This window comes from Rhinolophus hipposideros (genome assembly GCF_964194185.1).
Source record: "Rhinolophus hipposideros genome assembly, chromosome: 6".
NCBI lineage: Eukaryota > Metazoa > Chordata > Mammalia > Chiroptera > Rhinolophidae > Rhinolophus > Rhinolophus hipposideros.
The window spans coordinates 72,209,435-72,236,449 of NC_138052.1; the positions used below are offsets into that span (position 1 = coordinate 72,209,435).

The 27,015-nt window shown below is 33.6% G+C and overlaps 1 protein-coding gene across 1 annotated transcript in view; it reads left to right on the plus strand.

The window, feature by feature from the left end:
• The window catches only part of BMPR2 (bone morphogenetic protein receptor type 2), a 136,857-nt gene that overhangs the window by 101,352 nt on the left and 8,490 nt on the right, over positions 1 to 27,015 (plus strand). Inside the window, exons 5-12 of the mRNA XM_081051448.1 lie at positions 1,019 to 1,129; positions 1,914 to 2,005; positions 3,820 to 4,050; positions 4,743 to 4,857; positions 8,802 to 8,962; positions 9,915 to 10,062; positions 14,502 to 14,638; positions 24,846 to 25,018. Coding sequence (XP_080907574.1) covers positions 1,019 to 1,129; positions 1,914 to 2,005; positions 3,820 to 4,050; positions 4,743 to 4,857; positions 8,802 to 8,962; positions 9,915 to 10,062; positions 14,502 to 14,638; positions 24,846 to 25,018 — 1,168 coding nt within the window. The remainder of the gene's footprint in view (positions 1 to 1,018; positions 1,130 to 1,913; positions 2,006 to 3,819; positions 4,051 to 4,742; positions 4,858 to 8,801; positions 8,963 to 9,914; positions 10,063 to 14,501; positions 14,639 to 24,845; positions 25,019 to 27,015) is intronic.

Below are 27,015 nucleotides of genomic sequence, written 5' to 3' on the forward strand. Positions count from 1 at the left end.
ATTATGTTTATTTCCTTTGATGTAAAAACATTGCTGATTTCACTATATAGTGATACAGACTTTCTGTCAGTATATAACAAAATACTGAAAAAAAAGATAACCATATTTAAAAAATTTTTGTTCAATTACAGTTGACACACAATATTTTATTAATTTCAGGTATACAGCATAGTGGTTAGACATTTATATAATTTATGAAGTGATCCCCCTGGTAAATCTAGTACCCCCTGACACCATACATAGTTATTACTGACACCATACATGGTTATTACAGTATTATTGACTATATTCCTTATGCTGTACTTTACATCCCCATAACTATTTTGTAACTGCCAATTTGTACTTAATCCCTTCACATTTTTCATCCAGTCCCCCAAGCCCTCTCCCATCTGGCAACCATCAATTTGTTCTCTGTATCTATGAGTTTGTTTTGTTTATTCATTTATTTTGCTTTTTAGACTCCACATATAAGTTAAATTATATGGTATTTGCCTTTCTTTGTCTGACTTATTTCACTTAGCATAAGACCTTCGAGGTCCATCCGTGTTGTCGCAAATGGTGAGATTGCATTCTTTTTTATGACTGAGTAATATTCTATCGTATATATGTACCACATCTTCTTTCCCCCCCCTTTCTTACTCCTGCCCCCCACCCCCTACATTCCAGTTCAAGCCGTTGTTTCTCAGTCTAGTTGTGTAGGACACAGCTCCCTGGCCCATGCTGGTATTATGAGACTTGCACTTCCCCGCAGCTGAGGCAGTCGGTCGCCAGCCAGCCACTCATGGCAGCACATAGCAGCCTGTGGCAGCACATGCCAACCTCCGGCAGACCAGCTCCAGGGAGAGCTGTTGTTCACAATCTTAGCTGTAGAGGACGCAGCTCACTGGCCCGTGTGGGAATTGAACCAGCAACCTCACCATTAGGAGCACGGCGCTCCATTCACCTGAGCCACCAGGCCCAGACCAGCCCACATCTTTTTTTAAGGATAACTGCATTTTAAAATGTGTTTTTCTCTTAGGTCCACCTCATTCATTTAACCGAGATGAGACAATAATCATTGCTTTGGCATCAGTCTCTGTATTAGCTGTTTTGATAGTTGCCTTATGCTTCGGATACAGGATGCTGACAGGTAAAAATACCACTTTTTATCCTGTTGTTTCTTAAACATGCCATTTAATCAAAATTTATTTTCTCCTTTAAAAAATCTCCATGCTGAAAAACATCTCTGTGCTACAGTAGCTCCCATCTTTCTGTCTTAACAAACTTTTTTCCACTAGTTTTTATGAAGTTTCAAACATATACAAAATACATACCACCTACCTTCAGTGATTACCAAATCTGTGTATCATCTATAACCCACTCACTATACCCTTCCGTGCCACTGGATTATTTTGAAGAAATCACAGATAACATTCATTTATTTATAAATGCTTTAGTACTATCTCTGAAATAGAAGGACTTACAAAATATATAACCACCATAACCATTTTCACATCTTAAAAAAAAAGAACAGTAATTCCTCAGTATCACCAAATGTTCAGTTGGTTCTAATAAATTCAGGGTGATGAGCATTTTAAGAAATCATTTTTGACTTGAATAACTCATTTATTGACTTTATGAATAACTTTAATAAAACCATCTTTAATGTTTGGCAATATATCTTAAGGTTTTAAACTAGGTCTGTTGCTGCAATCATCTGCCAGAATTCAGCTTTATGTTATTCATCATTCATCTTTGTTCATAGATGATTCCTAGTTTAGTTAATAGTTTTACTTCTATGTACATCAGGCGTAAGTCTTGCTACCTACCCTTCGGTAGCTTTTCTTTTTAACAGTAATATAATACAATGTGTAATAAAGATCTTCATTTTAAGAGAAGCACACATTAGTAACTTCTTTTGCCTGTTCCTATAGGAGACCGTAAACAAGGTCTTCACAGTATGAACATGATGGAGGCAGCAGCATCAGAGCCCTCTCTTGACCTAGATAATCTGAAACTGTTGGAGGTAAGATTGCTGTTAGATTACGGACCATTCGTTCTGCTCCCATGATCTGAGACAGTGTCTTCATTCGCGCACTAAATCATTCATTCATTTATTCTACTAGCATTTATTGAGTATCAGATTAGTGCCAAGGCCTATTCTAGGCACTGAGAATGTAGACGAACAATATAGATATCTCTCGAGTCTTATATTCTAGTGGGACAGAGTCTACAAACAGGTAAATGAATGTATATTAAGTCAAGTAGTAGTAAGTGCTATGGAGAAAAGTAAAACAGATAAGGAGATAAGAAAGTTATGGAAAGGGGGTTGTTAAACAAAGTATATTTAGAAAGAAAATGACCTTTGAGTACAGACTTGAACAGAGTATGGGAATAAAGATATGTGAAATGCTGAGAATAATGTGCCAGGCAAGGAATTCATAGTAGGTGCCAAATAAATATTCTTTGTGTGTGAATATATTATATTTTTCATAGGTACATACAACTATTATACATTCCATAGAATTTAATTTTCATTTGGTAATTTCTCAGAACCTATGTTGAAAGTTTTATTGTGATCAGTAGGATAAATGAACTATGACCTCCAAACCAGAGAATGTTAAATAATAGCTATGGTAGATTTAAATATATAAAATATTTTAAAAACCTTCCATTTGGGGGAAAAATATAACAAAGTTAAAAGCCAAATGCAAAATAAGTATTTCAACACAGAAACAAAGAATTGAAAAAGAGTTAGTATAAATCAACATAAAAGAAATAATCCATAAAAAACGGACAAAAGAGATGAACTGCCAATTCACAGAAGAAGTAAGTGTGGCTAATAAATACCTAATAAGATGTCCAATATACTTAGATTAAAAAAATTAATTAAAACCACAGGATTTCATCCTAGACTGAGTAAAATAAACACTCCCGAACATTGCCAATTTAATATGTATTGTTACCTTTCTAAAGGGCAGTTTATCTGTTTCTTAAATTTTAACCTAGAAATAGTGAATGAAATATAACAAATGTCCGTAAATAAGTGGTGGTAAGTGCCTAACCTGTTTTCAGTAAAAAGTGAGAGAAATCCCAGAGACCAAAAATGAAGATAACAGGTTACATTTTGCTGGTTCTTTGTGTATTGAGCATTTTTTTTTATTGTATCATGGATATTGTGAGTGGTATATTGTGGAGACCCTGTGTTCTTTAGCTTCTTCTGAAGTGTGTTCATTTTCAATGTTTGTTTTAGTATGCAGTTGTCTTGGTTGGACATACTGCAAACTCGTCGGGTTTAGTTGGGATTTGTCCCATGTATTCACTGGGTTCCCCACTCTCTGACTCTCTGTTCTGGAATTCTCCCCTCACTTTCTAGCAATCTTGGTTGTGCCAAATTCTGCCCTCTGGTTCTTGGGGCCAGAAACATTATGGATTTTCTACTGCATTTTTAGCTCTACTGCACAGTGCTGATTTCAGCCTGCTTTCAGGCGAAGAGCTATAAAAATGGGTAGTTCATCCTGTACCATTCCTTTCTTTTAAGTGTTGATTCCCCTCAGACTCTTATCTCTTTTTGTTCATTCTCCATTACTTTTAGATTTTTTTTTTTTTACAATTTTGTTCAGAGTTTATAGTTGCTATTTGTGGGAGGCCTGAGTCTAGTAGGAGCTTCCTGAGCCATATAAGATGTGGATTTTATTAGTTCCTTGATAATGGAGTAATTTAAACTTTAAGCAATAGAGAGCTGTGACACACATACAGACTTACACTTTATTTAGTAAATTTGATTGTTCAGTTGTGATATAAATTAAAACCTTGCTTTCTTCAAAACAAATTTTGCAGCTGATTGGCCGGGGTCGATATGGAGCAGTATACAAAGGTTCCTTAGATGAGCGTCCAGTTGCTGTAAAAGTGTTTTCGTTTGCAAACCGTCAGAATTTTATCAATGAGAAGAACATTTACAGAGTGCCTTTGATGGAACATGACAACATTGCTCGCTTCATAGTTGGAGATGAGAGAGTCACAGCAGATGGACGCATGGAGTATTTGCTTGTGATGGAGTATTATCCCAATGTAAGTTCTTCATAAAAAATAAACTGACATTTATATGAGCAGTCAATCAGGTGTTCAAGAGGAACATTACTGGTTTGCAAACTAGTTCCTAAGGGTCTACAATGAGATAAAGATCTTACACTGGTAGGTGAATCAGCTAAGTCACTAGTTAACCATTTAATCCCCCCACTGACTTTCTTGATAACGGAAGCAGTGCTTTGATTAACATTCATTCTGGTGCAAGCTCCTTATCCCAGCAATCCCTGGGTGGTACTAAGTACTTTGTGGATGAGCAATTTGAGTAGCATCGACACATATATGTTTACAAAACCTCCTGTTTCTGCTTGTAAAACATAACAATATAATTTGTGTTTGTGGGAAAAAGAGATAATAGTATAAAGAAGGAGTCTAAAGATGTTTTTTCTGTCTTAATTTGATGAATCAAAGTATTTAAAATGAAATAGCCCTTCATAATTTTTAATATTGGAAAAATAAAAAATTGATAATGTTTAAATTCTTTTTTCCATCTCTACCCACAGAAATGTCTCACCAACTCTTTTGAGATTCTGAAATGTCATAATTCTTTAGATCTCCATGGAATCTTAACCTATACAAATCCTTTATAAGGCTGCTCACTTACCTTCTTATGTTCAAATAAATTAATTCCACCCTTTTTTTTCTTTTTTCTTTTGGATATTACTTCCTCTATATAGGGATCTCTATGCAAGTATCTGAGTCTCCATACAAGTGACTGGGTAAGCTCTTGCCGTCTGGCTCATTCTGTGACTAGAGGACTGGCTTATCTTCATACAGAATTACCACGAGGAGGTAAGAGACAATGAGTAGAAGATGAATGACACTCATCTGGAGACAAAATTAACAAAGGGAATTTTTATTCATATCTTCAAAGTAAAAGTATATTTTATATTATAGCAGATTCATTATTAGCCAGATGTTTGAAAGATCTGACATGAGAAATGTATTTGAAATGTGACAGGAAGGATAAGAAAAAACTTGAAGACTCTAGAGGGATCGTGGATACCACTGAGAATTTGATTAAATCTTCTCTTAAGGGCATACTTTACTTAAATTTTTTTTTTCAGTTACAGTTGACATTCAACATTATATTAGTTATAGGTGTATAGCATAGTGGGTAGACATTTCTATAACCTAAGAAGTGATCCCCTTCATGTGGGCATACTTTAAAAAGTGTTCTTTTGATTCTAGGGCTTCTAAGGCCTTTTTAAGTTCTTCTATTCGTTTAAGAATCTCTTAGCTAGGCTTTGTTATATTTTCATTGTATTTCTTTTGCTTATTTACCTGAACTGCAATGCATTTTCACTTCTTTAGTTTTAATTTCATGTGGATCTTTATTCCATAGGTAGGTTGGACTTTAGTATAAAACTCAAATGTATCTTTTTATAAGTCAGTGTGTCTCTTAGCTAGAATTAGGTTTGGTCAAATCTATCAGGAGCAAAAAATAAAGACTTCAATAAGAATGAAATGTTTTTTCTTTCCCATGTAAGAATCTAGACAGAGACAGTCAAAATTTGTTTGGCAGCACCAGGCTCCTATATTGCTTCTCCATTATGTGTTATATATGGCTTATATTTTCAGGGCCACTCATTGTTTATTATGCTACATTCTAATAAACAGAGAAAAGGAAGGGAAGGAAGGAGCACTTGCCCCCTTCTGCCTTTAGAAGTCCCAGTCTTATGCTTACGTTTTGTTTCCCAGAATTTAGTCCACTCTTAGCTACCATACTTAGTTGCAGGGGATGCTGAGAATATTGTTTTGTTTTGTTTTAGCTGGGTGGACTTTAGCTCAAATAATACTGAGTTCTTTTACTAAGTAGGAAGAGAAAAATGCATGGTGGGGAATCAGTTTTTGCCAGTGTTTCAGAACAGCGCGATTATGTTCCTTGCCATAACTGCAGTTTTCTTTAGGTTTTATGTACATTTTTGCTAGATGTTCATAGCATCTCTTTAATAGATTTGCTTTCTCACTTTGTTTCAAAATATACCTCAGATCACAGTCACCTCTAAGTTAGCTTTGCTGTTAGCTAACTCCAGCAAAGCTAACTTAGAAAATCTAAGTTAGAAAAGCTAACTCCAGAAAATGTCTTTGTGCTTTCTCAGGCTTTCATCCCTTACAGCGTTTTCCTGTCATAACTGTTGTCCAGAACATTGTTCTTTTTAGTTTCTCTGACCTCTGTAGTGAAGAGAATCTTTAATGTATCAATTTCTTAGATCTTTGTTCCATTGTGTAATAGCACGCATCATCTTTTCTAGCTGCTGCTTCATATATAAATAATTTCTCCTGAATAATTTATCAGTTCATTTATCTTGACATCTTGTTTTTCCTGAATGTAGAATTGACCAGAGTTATTACCTATGTCAGCAACTTGATGCACTCACTTTAGTGCTTTAGCACATTAACCATTTGGACTGTGTTTCCTTACTCTTAAATATTATTATAGCTCTTTTAAAGAGCTGGCTTAGCACAGAACTTAAAACGTCATGCTAATCCCGCTTGTCAAGGCTTGCGTAATTCAGCAAGGTTTCAACTTAAACATTGGTTGAAAAGAATAATTGCCATCAAATATGATTTTTATTTATATACAGATGTTACTCTTAAACATTACTTAATATTTTCACTAGTTAACCTTTTTTTAAACGAGTATATATATGCTATTTCAAAAAAACTCCATAAGTATAGTGGCTGTTTGAACTTACTGTTTTACCTATTTTAATATTCTAACTATACTGTGCTGTTTCAAAACATTTAAAATGTCATCTGACCTTTTTTCAGAGAACTCTGTTCTTCCCAGTGTCTTCATATATAACTTTGCTGTGTAGCATAGAAATTTTGTAATTGAACTGTTTATTTGTAATTGGTTTTCCCTATGAATTTCTTCCTAATGAATTTTTGTTACCACACCAAAAAAAATCTAACAAAGAAAAAACATATATAGATCACTCAAAACTAACCAGAAAATTGTTATTAACCAGTTTATGTATATCCTTCTATCTCCCTTGCTTGCTCTTGTGCTTGTTTTCGCTCTCTCTTTCTCTCTCTCTCTCTAAAGATCCACAGAGAGACTCTTTTTCATTAAGGTTTTTTTTTTTTTTAACGTAGTTAATATTATGTCCAGCTTTCCTCTGAGATACTCGCCTGGTGCAGTGCTGTTGCCCAGGGAAAAATCATTGTATGTTCTGTTCCTTTCTCTGTACCCCCTACCCTGAAATAAAAAAGTTTAAAATGAATACTGAGAACTTTAAAGGGAAAAGAAGTCTCAAAAGGACAGTTTGTAGTTTTACCCTTTGCATTGGCAATGAATCCTATCTTGTCTCTTTTCTTTTCCCTTGTTTTCTCCTTTATTCCCTCCCTCTCCTATTCTTTTCATTTCTTTTTATTATTTTTTAATAGTGGCAGGAGAACTACCTAATTTTCCCCTCTGGCTGTGTCTGATTCCTTGCACATTCTCCCCATTATTAACCTGGTTTCCCTAATGTGTGAGATCTTTTAAGTATTGATTTGGTGTTAGTACACAAACATTTTCCAATGTCTTTATAAATTTTCTTATATAAATATCAGCTTGAGATTATACCATGTATACTGGTGGTGGAGGTGGTGTATCCAGAATAAGAAATGCAGCTCTTTTAGGGGTGGAGTTAAGCCGTGTTAGTATGAACTTTAGAACGGGAGCTAGGAAGTGGGAAGGTGAGAAAATGAGAAAGAAATCAACTCTTACATAAAGAAATTTGGTAACTATTATTTTGTTCTTTCAGTTGTGCTGTTGCTTTTTTTTTTAATATCAAAGGAACCATTATCCTCTGTCTTTAGTTTCATTGTTGGTGACAGTGCAGTCTAGTATTAATGAGAGTAAAACATGTAAACACTGAATCTATTTCTGTATAAATACTCGTGTGAACACTCAATAAACACCTTGACTTCGTTCAGATTGCTGGATTTCTTTGTATATCTAGGGAATTATTTTAAATTTTAGAAATTTTTTTTCATTTTGAGAGCTATGGTCTTAATATAAATTTATATAAGGTTTCCTTCTAGAGAAGAAAAAAATAGGTGGTATTTTTGATGAGAGGCTTAGATTAGATACATTCTTTCAGTCAGCCAGCATTTACTCTGTGCCAAGCCTTTTAAATTCAGATAAAACATGTTCTATCTACCTTCATGGAATATTTAGTCAAGTGATACTATTCCAGACCATTGTACGATTATTTCTAGTTTGATTTGAAACACTGAGGTGGGCTTAGACATTTCTAAACCTAGGGCAGAACTGACAGTCAGTCACAGGTTTGAGCTGTTTAGCCATAGAAGAGTGTAACGTACACATGCACATTTTGGAACCATGTTTGTTTTTTATTGATACTTGTTTTGGATACCATGACATTTTTTTTATTTATACCAAATATTCCCCTTTCTGTTGCCTCCTTTTGCTATCCTAAAATGAAGAGAGAAAAAAAATTGTGTTAAAATTAGAAGCAACAGCATGTTGACTATTAGTTGCAGTAGAAGTTTAAAGCTTAATTAAGTATACATTCAACAGGAGCTGTATTGTAAAACATAGTGAAAATAATGATGATTTTGAGTTGAAATTTTGATTTCTTATGTCTTTTTGTTAATAAATTATTAATGGGCAGAAAATAACACTATCTTTTATATTTATGTAGTCCCTATTACTTGCATGCTCATTTCACGTCCAATAGTGCTATTTCAGTATTAATAAATATTTGAAATTATCCAAACAGATCATTATAAACCTGCAATTTCCCATCGAGATTTAAACAGCAGAAATGTCCTGGTGAAAAATGATGGAACCTGTGTTATTAGTGACTTTGGGTTGTCCATGAGGTTGACTGGAAATAGACTGGTGCGCCCAGGGGAAGAAGATAATGCAGCCATAAGTGAGGTGAGTGTAGACAAAAGGTATCGCACTGGCATACTTTGCAAATATAATGAATTGCATTAAAGAAACCACTAACTATTCAGGATAATTATCCTTATATGCTACCAATTACAACATCTTAGGAATTACAAAATTAGGAAATACCAAGACATTGCATAAAGTATATCAATTCATTATGTAAGCTTCTGCCATTCCAACTCATTTTTTTTTTAAATTGGGGAATATTGGGGAACAGTGTGTTTTTCCAGGGCCCATCAGCTCCAAGTCAGTGTCCTTCAATCTAGTTGTGGAGGGCGCAGCTCAGCTCCAAGTCCAGTTGCCGTTTTCAGTATTTAATTGCAGGGGGCGCAGCCCACCATCCCATGCGGGAATTGAACCAGCAACCTTGTTGTTGAGAGCTCGTGCTCTAACCAACTGAGCCATCCGGCCGCCCTCAACTCATTTTTGACAAGCATTAGGAGGAAGTTTATAGGAACTGATTTTTGAAGCAAGAATAAAATTACCAAGTTTGAGATAGGACAGACACCTTCTGATAATCACTATTACAATGTGGAACATATCCTTCTTGACCTTTTTCCGTAGATTCACATACACAGGTTTATATATACATATATATTTTTGTGTTAATTTTTAAAATGTTAAATGTTGTACAAATTGATTTACAGTTTTCCCACTGTCTTATAGGTTTTTTGCATTGATATACATAGGAAGATCTAGCTCATTCTTTTGATTGATTCTATTCAGTAGGATGGACTTACCACAGTTTAAATACTTAAGAAAGGCATTTTATAGATAAAAAAATCAGGTATAGAAAGTTTCAGGGACATTCTTAGGGTCAAATAACTAATCATTGGCATACTGTTGACATGAAATTTATGTATAAATTCCGTCTAATGTATGCCCTTCAGAATATGATACATTATATTACTGAAATTTATCACTTTTAATTGATCAGGTTGGCACAATCAGATATATGGCACCTGAAGTTCTAGAGGGAGCGGTGAACCTGAGGGACTGTGAATCAGCTTTGAAACAAGTAGACATGTATGCACTTGGACTAATCTATTGGGAGATATTTATGAGGTGTACAGACCTCTTCCCAGGTAAGAGATCTATCAAAAATTGATAACTGTTTTGAAGTGAAATAGTTATATCTTCTTTTTCTACCTATAGTAAATAAGTCAGGTATCATGTTTGTTACTTTCATTTAAACCTTTAGTTCATTGCCATCTAGTGTTCAGAAACATTGTTAGCCGGAAGGAAAAACTTTTTTAAAGGACTCCATGTTTATATCTGAGTGCAGTTTAATTAATTGCTCATAATAGCTTATCTAATTGTGTTTAGTTTGATTTCTGATTGCTTTTAGCAGTCATAGTTTTCCTTATGCGTCCTCTGAGCATTTGATAAGCTGTATTTACATTGTTTCCTGAATTGACCCAGTAAGGAATTAGAAACAATGAATTATCCATTGGAATACTTTATTTTTTTCTTTCATCCTTTCTTTTTTTAATTCTCTCTTCCTTTTTTTGTTTTCCCTTTTGCCTAAATGCCTTCCTTCCTTGCAATGAAAGAACACTCATTTAATGTAAATGCTTGTTTGAGGCTTCTTTGAAATAACCAAATGAGTTTATAATTTTTCTCCTTTTGTTAGGGTTTTTTACATCACTGTCATTATTGTCACATAGAAACTTTACTAATATGTACATTGCATTCTTCTAGGTGGTGTACATACAAAATGATTTGATATATATGGTCTCTATTTTTATAGGAGTAACATTATTAAAAGCATACAAAAAGGAAAAACAGTCGATTGAACCAGCATTGGACAAATTTATGAAATGGGACTGTTTAATAAAAACAAGAGATTAGTAGTGGGATTGAATTTTTGTGCTTTAAAAACAGCATATAGCAATAGTTTACAATTCTAAAATATAATGAAATTAATTATTTAGGTTTACTACAGGTTTATCAGTTCTTATTTAGAAGTATATTTTCCATTTAATTGGAAGTACAGGATACTCAATTTCGTTGTTTTTCTGGAAATAGCAGCACTTGTAATAGTATCAGTGTTGGAATTTTGGAACTTTTGGAACTTTATATTTCTATTATTGGAAACTTGGCCACAGATTTTTTTAAAATATCCTAATCCAGAATTGTTGTTTTTTAGAAGTATGTCTGACTTAAAGGATTCTTACAGTATCAGCATTACTGTACTGCCGTCAGCAACATTTTTTCAACTGCATTCAAAGAATAACTATTGTTTTTGATCTGATAAATAATAAAGAACAATATTAGTTATTTGAAAAGGGACAGGCAATTAAATCTTGGATGAACTGTAATTGAAAAAACTGGAAGAAGTTAAAAAAAAGAGGTTGTTATTATTTAATGGATCCAGAGTTTCAGTTTGGGAAGGTGAGAAAAGTTACGGAGATGGTGGTGGTGATGGTTGCGTAACAGTGTGACTATACGTAGTGCCATAGAATATACTTAGCACACTTGAAAATGGCTAAAATGGTAAATTTTGTTATATATATTTAACCACAATGAAAAACAAAAATAAAGAAAAAAGAAGAGAGTTGCATTAAGATACCCTATAATCGTGGATTTGGAAATGGGGAAGAAGATGCACATGTGAAAGGAAACGTAGAAAAGAAATCTGTGGTTTTGTCACTAGTGGAAGAAAGTAGACGGAATTGAGAAATCTTCAGAGATCTGAGAAAGAGTGAGAGTGCAGCCAGGAACTGAGCAAAAACTACTGGTTTACATTGGAAAGATGAGTTAATTATGGAGACTTTTAGATGGGGTACTGATAAGACAACAGAAGAAATTTTTTAAAAAATTTAAAAGAATAAAGAAGATGTTGAGAGAACTAAGATTAAAGTGATTATTTGGGAATTGTCCACATCGAGATGATAATTGAGAATTTAAGATAGGATGTAATCCCCTAAGAACACATGAAGAGAAAAAAATTGTTGAATAAAGACTGACTATTAGGGAACCTCCACTCAAATTGTTTAGTTATAAAGACAAATAGAAAGAGTGAGAAAACTGAGAAATCATAGTATCTGGGAAGTCAGTGTTAGAACCAAGATTGATAGCAATCAATGTAATCAAAAGTCAAAAAGAAATAGAACTGAGGAATCTTCATCTTTGAATTTGAATAGGAGGAGTCATTGGTATCCTTAGAGGAGTTCCAGTGGAATACAGAAGACAGGAATATTAAAGACTATAGGGAGGGAAGCGTATTAAGAAAGCACAAGCTGAAGATACAGGCCACTCAGAAATTTTAACAATGAAGTCTGGTGGATGTTGGGGGGGAAAAAGGATGCCACAAACATACTAATAAGCCTGTAGAATAGCGTATAATAATAATAAAATTCTTATAAAACATCTAAAAACTTCTATGATACACTTCCAAATGCAGTACATGCTTTATTAATGAGTGGAAACACTATGTAATGAAAGCTGATTCTCTGTAAAATAGCAAAATAAGTAAATTAGGTATCTATAACAAAGGAAGAGTAAAATGCTGTAAAATTTATACAAAGGAGGGGGAAGGACGGAAGGACGGAAGAAAAAACAAAGGCAAGAGAAAGAAAAAGGAAGAAAGAGAACAAATGTTATTTAAGAAAGGGACTAAAAATTCCTAACTGCTTAGAGGCATAATTAACAAGTAGCAAATGAGGTGAGAAACAAGGAATCGCATATGATATTTTTAGATGTTTGATCTATTTTGGACAGTTTGTAATAAAATGGGATTATAAAACATCCCTTGAGCAATTCAATGATTATAAAGTTTTAAGGAAACCGAATAAGACTAGTACTTCCATGATAATGTCATTATCATTTGTTTGTGTTTCCACTGCCTAATATGAAGTTAGCTCTAAACAAGTATCTATGGAGCAATTAGATTTAGAACCATGAAGATTTAGTAGAAATTTTATAATTCTTAATGTCATTCAATTCACAAAACAAGATTGTACATCAGTTTCATTTAGCAAGTTATCTCATAGTTTAGACTCAATTAAAACAAATAAAATTGTGATTTTTAAAAATTTTACTGAACCAGTATTTGAAGAAAAAATAACTAATAAATAATACTTGGAAGGTATTATGTGTGTTGTGTATGTGTCTCAGAGAGGCAGATAAAATAATAGTAAACATCTTACAGTTCACAGATGATATGGATTGAGGTTTTACCATATGCTGTTTCATGAACGAAAGTGATATACTAACTAGCAGAATTAAATCCTTTAGTTTTGTTTTTTAAGCTCAGTGTTGATGGTTTCTGATCAAAAATAAGTACTTAAATGTTTAGAGAATGTGAAAATATCACTTGTACTTATAGATAGTGCAATATTCAAATAAATTTGGGCTATGCTGTATAGATTATAGAATAAATCTCTTTTAAATTGGTGGAGGACCAGTGTTTATAGGTTCTTTTGAATATTCAAATTGAAACATAAAACTTAAATTGCGTGTTTTATAAATGTACTTTCTATCAGAGTCATTATAACTTATGTATTATTTCCATGTGAGTTAGGAAGAGCGGATGTTGCCATTCTGCTGATGGGACAACTGAAACACAGCATAGTTAAAAATGACTTTTCCAAGGTAGCGATGAAGCTAAGACTAGAACCTAAGTGCTTTATCCTCCATCCTCCATCCTTGTGTTCTTTCTTTTCATTTATCCTTTCATTTTAATGGGTGGGGGGATTAGCAAGGAGACAGGAAGGTCTCTATTTCCTTTGAGTTCTTTGACGGGATTTTGACTAGACCATTGGATTTCTACCTGTTGGGTCCCAGAGGTCATCTGTGTGTCTCAGTATGTTTATTAAGTTTAATTTGAGTACATTTTTAGCAGCTGATTGTGCGTTTTGGTGTTGAATCGTGTTATTAAACAGTGGTAGAATAGTTAATAATAGTTAAAAATCCTTGATCTAGACACTGCTTTTAAGAGGAACTTGTAAAAAAAATCAATATATTGATTTTTCTGTCAAATGGCCATTATCATAAAAATTTTTGTGACATTTGGTACAGTCTGGCTGTGCTATAGTAGAGAAAATGATATAATGAGATATGATGTTTGTAAAACCCCTCCCCCCCAGTTATTTTTGGTTCAACAGACGTATTTATTGTACTAGATCCTGGACCTCTCATATTCACTAGCCTTGATCCCTGTATGGTAAGAATTCAGGCATATTTTCAAGTATTAAGTACACCTATGTCTATAAAACCGCACCCCCCCCAAAATTTAGTAATACTAGAAACCATTTAAAAATAGCTGTCCATCATTGAAACCACTGTTTAACTTAACAAACATTTAATTTATCAAACATGATTCTAAGTAAAGCATTTATCAATAATGCATTAAACCCACAAAAGGGTCTCTTTAGGATTTCTACATATGCCTGAAAAGATTTTAAAAAAAAGATTGTGACACAATTTCTTTGCTTGCTTAGTATCAGGAATACTCCCATTATTCTATCATTTTATGATAATTGGAAATTTTACTTCATCCTTCTTTTTACAAAATTCACAGGTGAATCCGTACCAGAATACCAGATGGCTTTTCAGACAGAAGTTGGAAACCATCCCACTTTTGAAGATATGCAGGTTCTGGTGTCTAGGGAAAAACAGAGACCCAAGTTCCCAGAAGCTTGGAAGGAAAATAGCCTGGTAAGAAAAAACTGAATTATTAAAAAAGGATAGACTGTCAATAATGTTAATAGTTTTTTTAGAGTTGTCTAATACCAGAAATCAAATTTACTTGAATTTTATGATGTTATACATTTAAAATTTTTCAATATTAAAAGTCCTCTTTTTTGGTTCAGTTTTTCCCTAGTATAAAATACTATGTAGGGAGCCTAACTGTTGCGTTTGAAGTTTGCCAGATTGGGTAACAGCTGGGATAATTAACATGTTAATATTTTAAATATTATTAAAATTCCATCTTATTCTCTTTAGAATGATACCAAAAATGTTAGTGCAGACTTACGTATTCAATGGCTAATAGAAATTTAAGCAAAACCAAAAAGAAACCTAGGTACAGCCTGTAAATTCTGCTTATTGAAAATGCAGTTCGCAACACTGAAGTATCTTCAAAGGCTCCCACCATTTCAGTAAATGGTTGTTACAACACATCTTAACAAACATTTATATATCCCCACAAACACCTACTCTCTAACTCATTATTTTTTTTTTTGTTTTATATAACTGGGATCATTATCCACTATCATTTCTGAAGCTTTTTTTTTGTTTGTTTTACTTATTCCAGTAGATAGTTTTCATCTTAATACCTATAGATGTGTCTCTTTCTCTCCATTTGGTCCGTATTCTATTGTGTGATATATCATAATTACCCTTACTAATGATAGTACTCTATATGTCTCATTTTAAACAATTTAAAAAAATTTATGCCTATAATTTTTGTTTGGTAAATAAAGCCAAATTAAATAGAAGGGCATAAAAAAGGAAATGTAAAAGGAAAAAGACTACCTGCCCCTACCACCAATCTTCAAAAATAATTTCTGTTAACATTGTTCTGAGTTTTTTGTTTTTGTTTCTAATTTTCTCTTCTAGAGGTTACCATTATAACTTTGAAATACTATATCTATTCTTATTTCTTTTCACTCTCTCCAAGTTTTATAATATTGTATCTATTATTAAGTAATTTATGTTTTGTCTACAGGTTGATCTAAAAATTTAAGTAAAGTAAAACCATCAGAATTTTGCCAAATTATGATTATGTAAACATCCACTGCACAATACAGTATTGTGCTTGGACTCAAAGAGAAGGAAGTAAAAATCCTGTTAGTATAAGCCCCTGCCACTTGAGGAAGAATGTTTTAAAAGTCAGCATCCACTGCATTCTGATTTTTTTTTATCATCTTTTTTGTTTCTTTTTTATAAGTTCTAAGAGGCAACATTTGAAAAAAAAATCTCATGTTATTTTGTTTCTTATAAATCACATTTTCTTTGATGAAGTTCCTCTTTAAGTAATGTGTGTTAGTACATGCATAGGTAGTAAACAGTATGAATCCTTGCACATTCAATAATGTTTCTATCTTGTCCGTCACATTTGAGTAATAATTTGGCTGGGTAAACATTTCAAGATCAAAATCATTTTCCCCACAACTTTGAAACCACTAACTACTCCATTGTCCTCTAGCATCCAGAGGTGTTCATGAGAATTCCAGTGCCAGCCAGTTTCATGCCATTGCTTTTTTGTCTGTCTGTGTTATCTCTTGTTTTCTTTTCTTTATAAGCTTTTTAGACTTTCACTTTTTCACTGGAATTAATAAATTTCACCTGAGTATATGTAGGCATGGATCTTTTCACACCTTTTGCTTATACTGAACAGGTTTTCAGCTTGAAAATACAGAAGTTTCTTCAATTCGGAGGAATTCTCTTATATTATTTAAAAGATTATGCTCTCTTCCATTTCTTTCTTCTGGAATTATCATTAGACAAATATAGGACTACCTGACATTCCAGGTCTCAGTTTGGTGTTTTTTTTGTGTGTATTTTTCATCTTTTGTTGTTGTTGTGCATTGTTTAAGATTTACTCAACTTTACATTTCAAGTCATTTATATTTCACCTTTACCATTGTTTAATTATCTGTTCATTAAAACTTTACTTTCCACAGTCATTTTTATAATTTCTAGAAATTTTTAGTTTGCTTTTCCCATAGCAATCTGTTCTTGTTTTAAGACTGTAATAGGAATTTGATTATCTCTGAGGGTATAATTAGAATTTTTGACACTTTATACAAACAATTTTCTTGATTTATAGTTAAAGAACAGAAATGAAAAAAGATTTCCTTTAAGCAATTCAAATCTTTTTACTATATATTTTCACATTTTAATTACAGGTGGTAGCATTAGAATATTTTCATTCTGGATCATGACTTAAATGGGTGGTGGCATGTCAGGGAGAGGCTAGAGAGATATTGTGTGTTGCCCTATAGATTTAGATGGAATATTTTCTTCATTGGAATCTTTGTCAGTAAATTACGTTTAAGGAAGGTTTCTGCTTCAAATGAGATTGAAATGTTCTTCAAGTATAAGTCAGTTGAAGACCTTTTGCCAAGCATGTATGCTCAAGATTGCCTCCAAACTGCAGTCCCTGTCATGGGAAGTGGGGCGGATCTTTATTGGGTCCCTGACAGCAGGTGAGAGCCTGAATCCTTCACCAGGATTCATTAGATGTCCAAGCCACACTAGAGCATCTCTCAAAGAAAAATGTCTTTGAGAAATTTTAACTGCTGAAGTACAACTTCATCTTCCTTAAATTGTTTATTTCACCAGAGAAATTGGACTCATTTTGAAGTATCTCTTGGGAACCCTACCATTGTATGATATGCATCAGATGCATATTTGCTTGAAAACTTTTCCTCTCAATTGAGACAGGTTGCTAAGTAAGGGATTCAAGTAATGCTTCGTTCACTTCCAGCGGATCCGTTTAAATTTAGTGTGCTGTAGTCCATAGAACTGCTTCCCTGCAATGACAGTCCAGTATTAGAGTTAGATAGCAAGATTATAGTTTATAAAAAGAGAGAAATACCCCTGTGTCTAAAACAAGTCACTTTTGCTTCATAGTTGCATTAAAATTAAAAAACAGTTTTATAGTAGCAATGCTCAAAATCTTCCAGATGTTAATTAATGTAAAAATTAGTTTTAAAAAAACTACCAGGGACCCAAACATAGATCAGTCAATAAATGGGGAAGAATAAACAGTTTCCTGATAAAAATGGAAGTATAGAAAAATAGTCAGGGAAATATATGAAAATGTTAACCATAGTTACTTCTGAATATTGGGTTCATGAGTAACTTTTTTCTCGATCCTTTTAAAGTTTATAGTAAAAGTGTACTGTTGTAAGAGTCACACACACAGTTTAAGACTGTTTTATATTAAAATATTTTGAATTGGAAAAACAAAAAATATGAGCCCTAGTTTTTTTTTTTAGTTGTTGTTTATCTGAAACTCAGGTGGTTTTTTTTCTTTTTTATTGGGGAATGTGGGGGAACAGTGTGTTTCTCCAGGGCCCATCAGCTCCAAGTCCTTCAATCTAGTTGTGTAGGGCGCAGTTCAGCTCCAAGTCCAGTTGCTGTTTTCAATCTTAGTTGCAGGGGGCGCAGCCCAGCATCCCATGCAGGAATTAAACCGGCAAACTTTTTAAGCTGGCCAAATGAGGTGCCGAAGAGTACTACAGTCGGAGGGTACAGCATATGCAAAGGCTTGGCATGTTCAGGAACCGAAAGTAGGCTGGTGTGGTTAGAGCATACTTTGCCAGAAAAAGACTAACACCAGATGATGCCCGAGAAATAGACAGGCTTAAGTTCATACACTGGCACATAACCTATGTGAAACAGTATGGGTCTTATTTTACTATAATATAAGTCCCTGTATGATATATAATATAATATAATATAATATAATATAATATAATATAATATAATATAATATAATATAATACCACGTCTTATATTAATTTTTGCTCCAAAAGACACATTAGAGCTGATTGTCCGGCTAGTCTCATTTTCGAGGAAACATGGTAGTTCTGCATAAGCTTTTTTTGCTCAATAGATTTAATATATAGACACATACAAGTTTGGAATTGTTCCTCAGTGGTTTTTCCCTCTAGTCTTTTTCTTTCTTCACCCATTAAATCCAGTCTTCTAAAATATACTATATATTCTAGAAACTTATAAACTGCCCCTAAGCTATACCAGTTCTTTTTACATTTATTTCAGTTTTTCCATTTTCTCTTTTTGTCAAAATCTACAAGCTATTGATGTTATCTAGAATTCAGCATTTTCCATACTGTTGTTGTTTTTTTTTACATAACCTGAGTTAAGAAATATAAGTTCACATCATGATATAGTGTTGTGAGATAATACTTAACCTTACTATCTTCTCTACATCCTGGTATTTTCTATTCTAGTCTAGCATATTTCAGTTTGGGGAGATTGGTATAGTTATTTACTTTAAATGCTGGTCCCAACCCATTAAGCTGATTTCATGACCTACCCATGAGACCCACCTTGCATTTTCCTGTCATTAGGTAGAAAAGATCTTTAAATTTTCTTGTCTTTTCTCTTTTCTTTTCTTTTCCTGCTTGTCTTTCTTCATCTGTTAATAATGATACCACCTTTATCTCATTTTCCAAATGTTGAATATCATCATTTATGTATTTCCCATTAGAGGCCCCTGCCAAAGTACTCATCAGATTTTGCCTGAAAATTTATATTTTCTCTATTCTTCCTCTCTTCATGTAAAGAGGTACAATTGATATGCAATAAACTACATATTAGTGTATACAATTTGATAAATTTTGACATGTATACCCCCATAAAACTATCACCACAATCGTGATTATAAGCATGTAATTACCACCAAAAGTTCTCCTGTGTCCCTTGGTAATCCCTCCCGCTTGCCTCTTTCCATTCTCCAGGAATCCCGAGGCAAAAGCTGATCTGCTTTCTGTCACTAGGGATTAGTTTACATTTTCTACAATTTTGTATAAATGGAATCACACAGTTGTTTTTGTCTGGCTTCTTTCACACAGCATAATTATTTTGTGATTCATCTATGTTGTTATATGTATCACTAGCTTATTCGTTTTTATTGCCGAGTAGTATTCCATTGAATGGATATGCTACAATTTGTTTACCCATTTGCATGGTGATGGATATTTGGATTGTTTTAAGTTTTTGGCTATACAACAAAGTTACCATGAACATTCATGTACAGATGTTTGTATGGTCATATGGCCTTATATTTGTTACTTTATATTATATGGTTGGAAAGTAATTTTCATTAAAAACATTTTTTTTTAAATGAGAGAAAAATAAGACATTCATCAAGACATTGTACTAGATGAGAATAAAATCAGGTAACCAGAAACCCTCGGCCTACCTCTCAGAAGTTTCCACTTTCAAGGCAGAATCCTTGTTGATGAGTTAATAGTAGTGGTTAACAATTGCCAAGTTCGTATTATATACTAGACTTTGTTTTAACTCATTCAATTGTTATGTGAAGTACTACCATCATCCCCATCTTTCATATTCAGGAAGAGAGGCCTAGAGGAGAAGTTAGGATATATGTGGCTATTAAGTGGCAAAGCAAAGATCAAAGCACAGATAGGGTAGCTCCAAATTGATACATTATCTATGCTGATAGAACACAGGCAGTTCCTAGTGGATAGATGGGTCCTCTTATAAAAGTTGTAAGTTGATTGGTTTTTTTTTAGAAGAATCTATTACAAGTTCCAAACAATGTTAAAATAATGGTTGATAAGTCATTTATACAAGTAAAGATTTAGAAGTAAATTATTAATATGAAATTGGTAAAGGAAAAATTAGAAAAATAATTGAGAATTCAGAGGTTGACTATAAATGGAACTCTGAGGGTCCTAAAAAAACCATGATTTGGTCAGAGAAAATGGTCCTAGAAACTGAGTAAAGCAATGCCGAATACTCCAGAATAAGGAAAACAGTAGATAATATTACTAACTACTACTATTATTCATCAACAATGATTCTACCTTAAAAATGGAAACTCCTGGGGCAGCCGGTTGGCTCCATGGTTAGAGCACAGTCCTCTTAACAAGATTGCCGGTTCGATCCCCACATGGGCCACTGTGAGCTGCACCCTCCACAATTAGATTGAAGTAACTACTTGACTTGGAGCTGATGGGTCCTGGAAAAACACACTTAAATAAATAAAAGTTAGGAAAAAAAAGGAAGCTCCTTAGAGGTAGCAACCAGGGTTTCTGGTTACCAGATTCATCATACAGTACAATGACTTGATAAATGTCCTTTTTTTTTTCTGTCTCATTTTGGAAAAGAATTTTAACAAATTATTTCCTACTTATATAATGAAAAGTAACAAATCTGTTCTCATTCAATGACCCTATTTCCTCACGATACAGAACACAGCCAATATACAATTTTCAGCTACTTGGATTTTGGTGTTTATGAGCTCTTATGGGACAGCAGTTGGTGAATTGGACTCTGTACAATAGATAGTGCATTTTTGTTGAAAAGGAAAGGGTCCCTTTTCAGTTTTGTGTAGAAACATGTTCAAATCTTTGCTTTAGAAAGATTTCAGTGTGTATACTTTACTGTGTTGCATGCACTTCACATTTAGTAATTAAGAACATGAATGAAGCTATAAATTTGTGTGCGTGGTATGTGGTGTGCATGTGTTTGGATGCCTACAGAGAGGAATTGAAAATGGGTGGTTGATGATAAAGGATTGGAGGGAGATTGTATTCCCTTTTTGAACTTTTGAATTTAGTGACAGATATTACCCATTCAACAAAGTTATTTCATTAAATTCAGTATTTTTTATGAATGTGATAAAAAAATCAAACAGAGTTTAAACAAGAATCATTCTTTAGCAATATAAAAAATATGCAATGAAAACTCTTCCATTCACCTAGAACATCCAAAAGCCCCTCCAGAGAAATAACCACTGTTAAATTCCTTCTGTAGACTTCCAGACATTTCTGTGCATTATAAGGCTATATGTCTTCATACAGCAGGGTACTTCTCAAACATACAAATGGGAATCACTATACCAACTTAGCCTTACTAGTTTTGCTTAGCTCTTGGGAATATATATATCCTGCTAGTTCTTTTAATGATGCATAGTATATACATCGTACTGGAAGTTTTTAGACAGATCCTTATATGAGGACATGTAGATAGTTTCCAGCTTTTGCTATTTTAGATGACACTGTGATGAACATCTTATACATTCATTTTTCTACAAATGTATACATGTATTTGAGGAATAAATTTCTGGAAATCGTATTACTGGATCAAAGGATAAATAAGTACATTTAGAATTTGTTATTGCCACATTACCCTCAAAATCGACGGCACGCCCAACAATATAAAGTGCCTATTTTCCCATTACCAACACTTTGTGTTATAAATTTTAATTTCTTTGTTAACATCATAATAAGTAAAAATGGATCTTGTTTTCATTTGTAAGTAGTAGAGCCAAGATTTGAAGCCAGGCTTTTAACTGAGCTTGTACAACTCTTACTGCAGAGCTAGAACTAATATTCTTAATGACTATACTGTATTGCCCCAGCATAGTGAATAAGGTTGAACATCTTTACGTATTTTATAAGACACTTGCATTTCTTGTTTATGTGCCCTTTGTCCATATTTCTGTTACGGATTTACTATCATTTTTTAAATGTCTTGTTATTGGCAAGCATCATAGATGTAATTAACTCAGCCAAGAAACATCAAGACATGCTAAAGCTAGTGGGTGAAACAGAACAGTGAAGACAGAACAGGATGTTTACAGAGGCTTTAAGTACACGCCGCCCCCACTACCCCCCCCTCCAAAAAAACAAAAAAACAAAAACCACTAATTGAAACAGAAAACAATACTGATTGAGTAGAAAAGGGGAAAATGGAACTTTACAGTGGGAAAACCTGGCAGATACCAACTCAATCATATGATTAAGGTTAACTTCACCACTAATGGGACAAATCAAATTTTCTGTACGTACTACATAAGACGCAATGAGAGGAACACAGCTTCTCCTCTGTGATTTTTCTGCCAAAGATACAAACCTTGAATATAATCATGAGGAAACATCAGACAAATTGAGGAACATTCTAAAAAGTAAGTGGCCTATAATCTTAAAAATGTCAAGGTTATGAAAGACAAGAAAAGTAAGTTTGAAATTATGTCAAAATAAAAAGAAAATTCTCATTTCATAACCTGGGACTAATTCATTTTGTCAAAGCAATATCAAAATCATCTAAGGTAAATGTATAACTAGTTTTTAGATGTATATTTATCACCAAAAGTTAGTTATATTTGATATCTGAATTTCCTCTATTCAAGTCCAAGTAAGTTTTAAATTCATTATTTTTGGTCTTTCCTTATTATTCACGGATTTCATATTTGGAATTCAACTACTTGCTAAAATTTATTTGTTGTTCCCAAATGAGAACTCAGCACATTTTTAGTCATTCACGGATAGCAGAGCAGTGAAAAAGTTGAGTCAACAGATGTACATGTTCCCAACTGAAGTCTAACAGGGCACTCTGCCTTCTTTAATTTCTCATACAGTCAACAGTGGTCCTTTTCTGTGATTTATTTAGTGCCTCATTTTTTCATATTATTTTGCTTTTCATTGGTGATTTCACAGTTTAAAAAGGTTCCCAAGTGTAATGCTGAAGTACTCTGCTGTTCTAAGCACAAGAAGGCTGTGATGTGCCTTATGCAGAAGAAAAACATGTGCTAGATTAGCTTTGTTAGGGTATGCAGGGTTAATAAATAATAATATATATTTTTAAAGGTATCTTTAAACAGCAACATAAATAAAACAAGATTATATTAATTGGTTGACAAAAATTGTGGCCAGAGATTTACAGGAACCTAACCTTGTATTTCCACTAGGAAGAATGGTTCAGTGTTCAGTAATTCAGTGTTTTTTCAGAAACTTTATAGAACAAGACTACCATAACTAACAAACCCAACTGTGTTTCTAATATAAACACCAAACTTCCACCTCAGGAAGGTATACACTTGCCCTCAAACTCTACCTGATCAGTATTTAATGTTCAGGTTCTTCCAAATTTTGAGAAATAGATTATTATTGTTTGAGAAGATTATTACTTGATGTCTATTTGTATTGTTTGAATTTTAATTTTACTAAATAGTCAGAGCATGGGACATTTATTAAAATAGATTTCAAAATTCAATGTAAAGTTCCTCCTGAAAAGATGTACACTTTGGTCTGTGCTCTGACCAGAATCGGGACCAGCAGTACTGCTCCCAGGCAGGCAGCTCAGAAGAACCAAGAGAGTGGGGAAGGTGGTGTTGAGGGTGGGCTTTGGTGCAGGTATGCAGTGAGCGTATCCCCAGAAAGAACATTATCAAATTTCCTGCAGGTTCAAGGTTCAGATTTGTTTTTACAGAACACAAATTATTAGGAGACATTAAAAATGTTGCCAAGATTGCTAACTAGGATTTTGGCTTAAAGTAGGCTTGGCTAGATAAAATCATCAGGTTAAGTATTACGTGAAATATACTAAACAGATGATTTGTCAGTTATCTGAAATTCAAATTAAGTGGTATCCTGTATTTTTATTTGTTAAGTCGGGCAACTCTAGCTTTATTTTTTTGAAAATGTTTTAAAGGCACAAGAAGTGTAAATATCAGAGCAGGTGAAAAGCTTGAAGCTTAATAAAAAAAAATCCAAAAAACAAGTCTGGAAGTACTATGGATGACCATCCAAGTATACAAAATCTGTGTTTTATAGGGGAGTTTAAACCAACTTTCCCCAAAAGGGAGACTATTGTTCATTGCTGATATATATATGGATATATCTATATCAAAATGAGACTGCTTTTATACTCTTACTAAAACTAGTTTAAAGAGAAAGTAAATGCCAAGCCTTTAAATTTTATTGTTGGAATGAAGTACTCTTCCAAGAGTAATGGGGGAAAAGTTCACCTAGAGATTGAAGACAGCCTGGTGCCCAAATTACATTAAACTCAAATATTAGTTTTGAAGTGGATAATTAGTGGCTGTTGATTGAAATAGCAGTGTGGTAAGTCAACAATGACTTAAACCTGTGGCCTTGAAGAAACATATATAACTTATTACAACTGCTTGCTTTTAAGCATAATTCCTCAAGAAGTTAAGTTCAAGTTTGCTTGCTTTCTTGCTCCTCACCTTTTGAGAAATGTGACCCTTTCCAAATCTCTAAAGTCTAAAATATTTTATTATAGTTATGTGAAATATTTTTTAAAGAAAATTGATTTTTCTTTACCTCATGTAACTAAAAAACTCAATACTTGTTTTTTTTTTAAGATACACTATTTGACTTGTACTTTATTACAGGCAGTGAGGTCACTCAAGGAGACAATCGAAGACTGTTGGGACCAGGATGCCGAGGCTCGGCTTACTGCACAGTGTGCTGAGGAGAGGATGGCTGAACTTATGATGATATGGGAAAGAAACAAATCTGTGAGCCCAACAGTCAACCCAATGTCTACTGCTATGCAGAATGAGCGGTAAGACCGAGGGATTGGGCATCTATGAGTCAGTATTGAAAATTGACCAAACAGAGAACCAGAAATAAATACTATTAAACCAGTCTGGTAGTGTAATAATTAACTCATCCAATTTGATATTATAATTTTTCTTTAAATATTCCCATTCTTTTACTGAAGATTTTTGTTTGGTATAAATGCAACATGTAATCTGTGTTTTTTGACTAAAGATACAGTCAAAGAGATTAGTCTTTTTCTGTCAATGCTCCAACTTTTCTATAATAGTAAAGGTGAAAAAACATTTTCATAGTTCTAAAAGTATACATATATTGTCTTGTTTATCCTTTGTTATTGTTCCTCCTTCCCCTGCTTTTTGTTTGTTGGCTTTTTAAAAGGAAATGGAACTAGGAGATTGCTTTTATGTCTAACCACTGTTTCACTGGGGAGACTAAGGTTTCCAGGCTTCCTACCAATGCTCTGTCTTACAGAATGTACTGCTACTGCATTTACATGAGAGCAATTTATAAGGTCTTTCCATTCCATTATGAACATTATTTTATGAGACATTTCTTTGTTGGAACTATGATTTTGGGTTCTAAATAAAAGGGCTTAAAAAATTCCTATAACCTGGAACTTTTAGATTGTGTCATCTGTGTTTCTTTGTTCCATGTTTTTTGGGGAAAATCTTTTCATAAATTTGTCGTTTTATCTACTAATACATGTTAAAAATTATCAGAAAAGCATCCTGGAAAAAGTTACCAGAGAAAATTGGGATAAAAATACACTTGATTCTTGAATCATTTTCTGTGCTATTTTCAATTGTTCTAATTGCTATGAGCAATTTGTATTATGAACAATAGGCCGCAAATTGGGTTTGCACTACTTATGTTTAGGTTGAGTTAACTTCAGCATATAAACCCTTATGTTTTATATATCAGCAAGTCTAAGAAGATAGAGACTAGCAATTCTAAATATAAATTTTCTCACTTTACACATACCTAAGGATAGTCTTCTGCTTCCATTTCATCTCAGTATTTTCTGTGTGTTGTAGTATGCTATTTGTACCTCTCTTACGAGTCAGCTACTTTTACTTTGAGTGCTTTTGAACTTTTTTTGAATGATAAGAGAAAACCTTTGATGATGCTTCCCCCTGCTCTGGCCATTTTTGCCTTGTGGGTTCTTCAGCTCTACCCTTTACATGCTTTTTCCCATGTCCAGTCACTTCTAAATAGTTTCCCCTGAATGCCATAGTCATTCCACTGTAGGTTCCATTGTATTGAATCTTACCCTTCAGACCTCCTAAACTCCCTTTTCTTGTGCATTACAACAGCCTTTTACTTCCTCCTCTCCTAGCATTCCCTTCATCACTTCATCAGTTTTACTTTGTAGCTCTGCTCCATTAACTGCTGCTGTTCTCCTGTAACACTTGTATCTATTATTGTTCCCAATGTTTATACTTCATTTTAGTTAAAGCTATCCCTGGTTTTTATGTTAAATAACATAAATACATTACAGTGTGATGTTCAAGAACCATCACTCTCAAGGTATGATGATGACTGTGAAGAACCCTTTTGATAACTGGAAAGAATTTCTGAATCTGATCCTTCATCTGAGTGTCACATTCTGCCTTATACTCTAGGCTCTAGGACTTTCATTGGTGTGGCTCACTCTATCCCAGGAAAATACATTCCATTGCTAGACTATGCCTCTTCTTGGAAGCACTTGGGAACAACCTAAAAGCTTATGTTCTTTTTACCATTTGGCCATTGGAACTTAATTGGTAACATACTTGTTGAGTAGCTACTATGTATCTAGAATTAGAGTACAAAAGAAACATATGCCATGTGGTTCCTCTTCTTATTAGGATTGTACAAGTATACAACTCAAAAAGATATATTTGGTATGTTACAAAACTATAGGGGAGATTTTTAACTAACTCTTGTAAACCAAAATAATGAACATCTATAAAAATCATTCTAGCTCCATGTAGGTTTTTCAGTAGGCTTAAATCATATGTA